The sequence below is a fragment of the Phymastichus coffea genome, unplaced genomic scaffold, assembly GCF_024137745.1.
Source record: "Phymastichus coffea isolate CEN01 unplaced genomic scaffold, Cenicafe_Pcof_1.1 PCOF00101, whole genome shotgun sequence".
In the NCBI taxonomy this organism is placed as follows: domain Eukaryota; kingdom Metazoa; phylum Arthropoda; class Insecta; order Hymenoptera; family Eulophidae; genus Phymastichus; species Phymastichus coffea.
The window spans coordinates 679,169-686,645 of NW_026706912.1; the positions used below are offsets into that span (position 1 = coordinate 679,169).

Genomic DNA, 7,477 nt, shown 5'->3' on the forward strand with positions numbered 1-7,477 from the left:
ATAAAATCAATCGTGAGCGTTAGGATCGGACAAAGAAGGCTCGAGAATTAATTTATTCGTGGTGACCTTTCACCGATAAAATGATCCACTGTGAATATTGAAGGTGTACGAATTCGTACTCGTGATTCAATTAGATACGCGCTGACTTTCCGCCGTATAATACTTTATTGCGGAAATTGGGAATAGATGAATTAGAATTCGTGATTTAGTTATTTGCGCTGACCATTCCACCATCTTTGTTAATCGAAGACCGACCGGAAAATTATTAATATTTCGATTAATTTGTACCCTTGCTATTTCATAATTATTCAGAGTTATACTAACCCTAATAACTCCGACTTCTTGCTTATAAATTAATAAATACGTCAATAACGTGATTAATTGTTTTTTACATACAATTTACTTCTGTTACCCTACCTCAATTGCATGCTGAGGATTTTCAGCCGCGGGCGGTTATAATTGGGTAACGCTGATTCGCTATATTTTCGGGTCCCACGATAGGTAACATACGCGCGAATTCGAACGGACTTACGACCTGAATTAAGGAGCCATCATCTGAGCTGCAAGCATACCATAATTAGTAGTTGGACACCGAGGCCTGAAACTGAGGAGTTCTCGAGTACTCACCTACTTGCCTACCTTGCGCAGTCGCCGTGAAGGCAAACCGGGATACACGCGACAAAACCCCATTTTGGCCCTACCCCCGACGATCGCCTTAATTAGCCGGCGGTCTGGCGCCCTAAATAATCGGGGGCAAAGAGTCAAACAGGCCTTGTGGCGGAAGAAATTCGTAGCGCGGTTAAAACCCCCGAAATTCCCCGCCACAACTTGAAGACATTGTCAAGTCAGTACATAATGGATATGCATTTGGCTACAGTGAAAGTGGTTGGATGACTATAGCTGTTTCTACGAATACATTGTGAATTGTTTTCATTCACAATTAATTCAAAATGGTGTCAAGTTCCCAGTTATTTTATATTTTGATGGCCACTCATCACACATCAGTATTGAGCTGCACGATTACTGTGTTAAAAACGAGATCATATTATACTGCTTTATTGCTCATTGTTGGATGTGGGATTTGAGCCAATAACTTTACACAGTGAAGTTTTATTGAAATATAACAAAAGTTTAATATTTGTTGCTTAAGCCAACTCAACGCAAGAACAAGATGTTCGAAGATATGCTGAGCTTTACGAACAAGGACAACTTGCTTGTTTGCCGGCTGAACGATGAGTCCCAAAACTGACTAGTGTTTTCTTCGCGTGGGGCCCGCTCGCCCCCTTTTCCGGACGTCCGCTACAGTTTTCGACAGCTCTAGCCCTCTCTTTAGGCCCCGCTGCCGCGCGCATCCCTTCGCTCCACCTACGCTGATATACTCTCGTTCGCTGTCTCTCTTTTAATTGTCTCAAAAGGCTACTTCTACTCTCTCTCTCTCTCTCTCGCTCGCTTTTCCGTTCGCTTGCCTGATGGACCCACGGTCGGCCTGACAGCCTTCCGTGCCGTATGTTTGGGTGACCTTCAATACCCTGGAACAATGTTCCCTCGCGAGGTCTGACAACACTCGGGGAGCTCCTATGCTCGCCGATGCTGATAAAATTGGGCTTCAAGGCCACGCTACGCCGCATTCAAGGCGCTCGTGCACATTCATGTCGCGCAACGTGAACGCGCGAGAGAGATCGAAGCTTTGTTGTGTGACGTATAAAACAAGAGGAAAAATATGCAAATTTGAATCGAGAGACAGCCAACGACGAAGTAGTCGCAAACAAACAAGTTGATTATTCTTTTCACCCCTTTGACTATCTTATATCTAGATTACATATTATCTATGCACGCATTTCATTCTTATTACCACATGGACATTTCATATACAGTATAACATGAATACAAATTTGTTCTATTACAACTTACACCTATTCCAGAAACATACATACGCACACGATGATCATAAATCCCGCTGTTACAATGGTCTTAAAAACTATTGAAAAGAAGACGTTCGAGAACAGCTCCGCATTTACGATATTGACGCTTTTTGCTTTTACGCGTATTCCATCGCAGGCTTCGGATTAAAAAAAAAAAAAAAAAAATGAGGTGTATGCAGCGCATCTGCTGACCACGTGTTCCCTGCTGCACTATTTGCCGGGCAAAGGGCCCTAAACCCTTTTTTTTTTTTTTTTTGAACTACCGGTCAGTATTGCTGCTGTCGTGCCATTTGCTGGTTTTTTTTTGGGTTTTCCCCAACGGCTTTATTGCCCGCGCGGGCCTCAAATTCTTTTTCAAAACTACGGCAACTCGAAATTTTGCTGCGTAATTCATGATGGGATATTTAGAGCTTGGAGCGCAAGCTGGTAGAAATATTGCGTTTTCAACATCCTCCCCCCAGTCTAGGAATTCATTTTAATTTCTAGACTTCTCTGATGGGCTGAATATTTTTACCAGTTTGTTCGCCGATCTTATTAATTCCTTTTTTCCGGCGCGGACTTTAACCACTCGTATCACGTCATCAGACTGGTTCGGATAGACTTCAATGACTCGACCTTGTAGCCACGAGTTGCGAGGTGCTTGGTAATCGACAATGAGCACGATATCACCGATTTTCAATGGTTCGACGGGGGTGCGCCATTTGGTTCGCGGGAGCAGAGACTGCAAATATTCGCGTAGCCACCTTGTCCAAAAACGATTTGCTAAGTTTTGCGCTGTTTCAAAGGCTTTACGGGGACTGTCTATTTCATTTTCGAATTTCTCTAAACGCAAGTGTCCGGATGAACTTCCTATCAAAAAATGATTAGGTGTAAGTGCTTCCTCGTCCCGCGGGTCGATTGATACGTATGTAAGCGGTCGCGAGTTTACCTGATGCTCGATCTCTACTAACAGGGTTTGCAAGACTTCTTCTGAGGGAGTTTGTCCGTCGAGCGTATGTTCTAATGCGGTTTTCACGGAGCGTATTAACCGCTCCCATGCTCCCCCCATGTGAGGAGCATTAGGAGGGTTAAAATGCCACTCGAACTCATGCTTTTTCGCGTAACGTCGCTGCTTTGTTTTTTCCTCATTCATCGCTGCGTACGCGGCTTTAAACTCCTTGTTTGCCTGAACGAAGTTGGTACCGTTATCGCTGTACAGATGTCTCGGAAAGCCTCGCCTATGAGCAAATCGATCGACGGCCATCATACACGAGCTTGCGTCTAGCTTGTTGGCTAATTCTAACTACCGCTCGCGTAGTTAAGCACGTGAAAAGAACACCCCATCGCTTTTTGTGACGACGCCCGATTTTTACCGTAATTGGGCCGAAGTAGTCAATACCGCAGTGTGTGAAGGGTCGTTGTTTATAGGCTCTGCGAGCTTTCGGCAACGCGGCCATCGGTGGATTTGTTGGTTGCGCGCGGCGCTTGCGACAGACAAAACAACGTTTGGCTAGCCATCTTAGCCTGCTTCGAAGTCCGATAATATAAAATCTTTGGCGCAATTCGTTAATGACCGTTTGATTATTAGCGTAGTAATATCGTTCATGGTAGTTTTTAATGATTAATCGCGTTGCGAAATGACTGGCGTCTAAAATAATCGGATTCATTTCGATATCGACGTCCTCGCCGTTATCGTTCTCTACTTGTACTACGCGTCCGCGAGCACGCAGTAATCCTTTTTCGTCAACAATTGGATCTAAACTAATTAATTTGCTCTCTCGTGGGAGCTCTTTCCCTTTTTCCAATAAGGTCATTTCGTGCGAGAAGAGTGAGGCTTGGATAACTCGAAACCAAACATTTTCAGACTCACGCAGACGATCTTCCTCGGACTCGATTCTTCGGTGCGCCGGCGGACCTATCGGCCTTTTCAACTTTGATTTCTCTCGATGTCGACGTCTATATCGCGTTGCGCGATCTGTTGTATTTTCTCCCTGTCGCTTCCGTACATTGTCGAGCCAAATATAAAAATATTTTCGCACGACCGTTGCTACCTCTCTAATTCTATCCCACCCGAGCACTCTATATCTAACATCTAACGTATTCCAATTGTCTGGCATATCGATTTGAAACGTTCCGATAAATTCCTTACGCGCTTCTAACTCGTTGATCTCCCGTTTCTCCGACTCGTTTAGCGATTTGGAACGAGGCCAGGACTCAGGCTTCTCGAGAAGGAACATTGGGCCTACTAACCACCGATCGTCCGAATGCATCGGTACTTCCGAGGGTCGCGTCGCGTCATCAGCTGGGTTCAGACTAGTAGAGACCCAGCGCCATTCGGCAACTTTCGTCGCTTCGCCAATCTCGCCCAATCTATTAGCAACGAACATTTGTTTTCGGGAAGGGTCTGCGCGAATCCAATGGAGAACTGTCGTGGAGTCGGTCCAAAACACGCGTTCATGAATAGTGATTTCGATCTCTTTCTCGGTCATTGCGGCTAATCTCGTTCCAATTACGGCTGCCTGTAACTCTAACCTGGGCACTGACATCGGTTTAACTGGGGAGACGCGTGATTTTGACATAATTAGCGCGGTACGAACTCGGCCATCGCGCGTCTCCATTCTTAGATAGGCTACGGTAGCGTAAGATTTTAAACTCGCGTCACAAAAAATATGCAGCTGCACTTTTACGTTATCAAAGTCAGAGAAAAGAAAGCAACGCGGTATTTTAACATTTTTCATTTCCGCTAAATTTTTTAACCACACGAGCCAAATTTTAAATTCTTTTTCGCGGATCGGCCCGTCCCATTTTATGCCACTACGCCAAATATCCTGCATAATAAGTTTCGATTGGAGGGTGAAAGGGGCAAGTATACCAAGTGGGTCGTAAACCGACATCGCGATGCTAAAAAATTCGCGCTTCGTCGGCGGCTTAATTCCATTCGCTAAATCCGCTCGAATTTTGTTGAGACCGACGTTGAAGCTTAAGGTATCTTCATTCCTATCCCAGTATAGGCCTAAGACTCGCTCGTTTGTATCGCAAAGGCTCGCCGGATCGTTCTTACTTAATTTCTGCTCGTCTCGCACGTCCTGCACTACTTGCGGTTCGTTTGACGCCCACCCATGCATTTTAAAATTTGCTTCGCTATTAATATGTATGACGTTTCGCACGCGAGTTTTCATTTCCTCTATTGACTTTCCTGACGCTAGATAGTCATCCATATAACTATTTTTGACGATACTTCGCACGGCCTCAGGCAGCGTCTCGGCAAATCTCTCCGCATTTTTATTTTTAATATAAATAGCGCTGCATGGTGAGGAGGTCGCACCAAAAACTAAACTCATGTTTTCGTACACTTCCGGCTCGCGTTCGCGATCAGCACCTCGCCAGAGAAATCGTTGCGCGCCGCGATCCCGCTCCAACATTTTGATACGCATGTACATATCCTTGATGTCGGCTACAACGGCAACTTCGAACTGTCTCAAGCGTAAGAGAACTCCAGGAAGTGATTCTAAATAATTGGGTCCTGTTTCAAGCAGATCGTTTAATGAGACTCCCCCCGTTTTAGCAGCCGCGTCAAAAACTAATCTAACCTTATCGGGTTTATTCACATTTTCTACGCCGAAGTGAGGTATATACCAGACTCGCGGCCTCCGCGCCTCGTTTTCCAGTTTCACGGCATATCCGTTTTCGATTAAACGCCCCATTTCTTTGTAATAACGTGCTGCGAAATCCGGATTCCTATCTAATTTCTTTTCTAATGACCGAAGACGTTTCATGGCAGTGACTCTGCTGTCGATGTTCGGCATCAAACCCGGCTCCCACAACAGGCCCGTCTCCCATTCTGCGCCAATCTTCCGCGATGTTGATTCTAAAATTGCTAATGCTCTATCGTGGGTGCTGCTTTTATTTGCAGTCACTCTCACCCCGAGACTCTCAATATCGTAATACTCTTGTACCCGTTTATCTAACCTTTCAAGAATTTGCAGTTCGGAATCGCTTTGCTGTTTACCGCTGCAGCAGACTGTGTGAGCGTTTATCGTGTTTTTCGATTCACGATCTGACTTCATGTACCCGTGGATTGTCCAACCTAAAGCTGTGCGCGAGACTACAATGCCGCTTTTGCCTAGTGCTCGGGCTTCTTTAGGATGTAATAGAGCCCAATTGTCTTGTCCGATGAGAATTTGAGGTTTCGCGTTCAAGTAAGGCACGACTTCCACGTTTGCGTGTTCTTTTACGCGCTGCACAATGTCTCGCGATAGTGATTGGTGCGGTAAATCTAATGGGGGTACTGCTAATGCGTGTTCGATTTCTTGCTCTCCGAAGGCACCCCGCGCTGTGAAATTTAGTCGCTCGCACTCTGCATTCACAGCTCCACTCCACAATCCTCGGATACACATATTTAATTTTTCCCCGGACAAGCCTAACCTTTTCGCTAAACTTTTGTCGATTACACTAACCGTGGAGCCTCCGTCGAGTAGAGCATACGTGCTCGTTTCGCCCTTAGGTCCAGTTACGCGGAGAGGCACGATTTTTAGCAGTCCCTTTCTCGACACTAGTCATTTCCTTGCGCTTTCTCCGCGCGCGCTCGGAGAACGGCTGCGATGTGAGCCCGAACCCTTTCTGTTCTCCCTATCATTGCTCCTTGATCGACGCCGCTTGCTCGTATGGTGATCTCGCTCCTCGCTGCGCCTCGAATCATCGCGTTTCGAATAATTTTCTCGATCGTTACGGTAGAAATGCAGCAGTGAGTGATGATTTTTGCGACACTCATCACACCCTGACCTTTCGCATTGGTACCTGGCGTGTTTGTCCTCGAGGCAGTTGAAGCAGAGACCAAGCCTTTTCGCGAGAAACCACCGCCGTTTCGTGCTTTGTCGTTTGAAGTCGCGACAGTCGGTTATTCCGTGGTTTCCTCTACTACAATGCCCACACTGCCTTTTTTTACTGTCACGCTTGTCGTCGCCCGCGTCTTTAGCGTCCGTCGCACACACTACAGCTGTTCTCGATGATTTTCCCAGTTGCTTAGACCTATCCGAATGACGTTCGCCTAAGAGAAATGTAGCTTCTTCTAGATTCAGCATTCCCGTACGCAAATTTGAAGCGGCTCTTCTGTTCAAGAAATTCGCTAATCTCTCGAGAGTGGAAAGCGTCGTATCAGGCGCGAGCTGATCCGAGTATTCAGCGAGTTTATCTCTTAAATCGTGCGGAATTTTTCTACTCACACTCGAAGTCAACTCGTAGCTCACAAGGTACTCGGTCAATCCAAGCGATTTCAACGCAGCCACGCAGTTAGACACGCTAGTTGCGAATGAGACTAAATCGCATTTCCCTGACTTGAAGCACGGTATTCCCTTGAGCTGCTTTACCACGCGATAAGCTACTAGGTGCCGATTGCCATAGTGTCGAACTAATGTTTCAACCGCGAGATCGGGATCGCCAGGGGAAAATAATAACGTACTAACGAGGTCCAAAGCTTTTCCTTTCAAAGCTCTTTTTAATCGGATGACGTTATACGCGTCGTCAAAGAATCTACATGTACTTTCGTAGAACCGTTTGAAATGCGCCCATTCAACTAC

General features: G+C 45.9%; 1 protein-coding gene across 1 annotated transcript; it reads right to left on the reverse strand.

Moving 5' to 3' along the window:
* Positions 1 to 2,397: 2,397 nt before the first annotated feature.
* Positions 2,398 to 6,298, reverse strand: LOC131670147 (uncharacterized). Its single transcript, XM_058945531.1, has 2 exons — positions 3,275 to 6,298; positions 2,398 to 3,204 (listed from the first exon to the last, which is right to left on the reverse strand). The coding sequence occupies exons 1-2, from the start codon at positions 6,296 to 6,298 to the stop codon at positions 2,398 to 2,400; spliced, it is 3,831 nt and encodes a 1,276-aa protein (XP_058801514.1).
* Positions 6,299 to 7,477: the final 1,179 nt, after the last annotated feature.

Coding starts and splice junctions, on each gene's coding strand:
- LOC131670147 (XM_058945531.1), bottom strand. CDS start 6,298: ATGTGTATCCGAGGATTGTGGAGTGGAGCTGTGAATGCAGAGTGCGAG. Junction 3,205..3,274: donor ACTACTTCGGCCCAATTACG/GTAAAAATCGGG, acceptor CGCGAGCGGTAG/TTAGAATTAGCCAACAAGCT.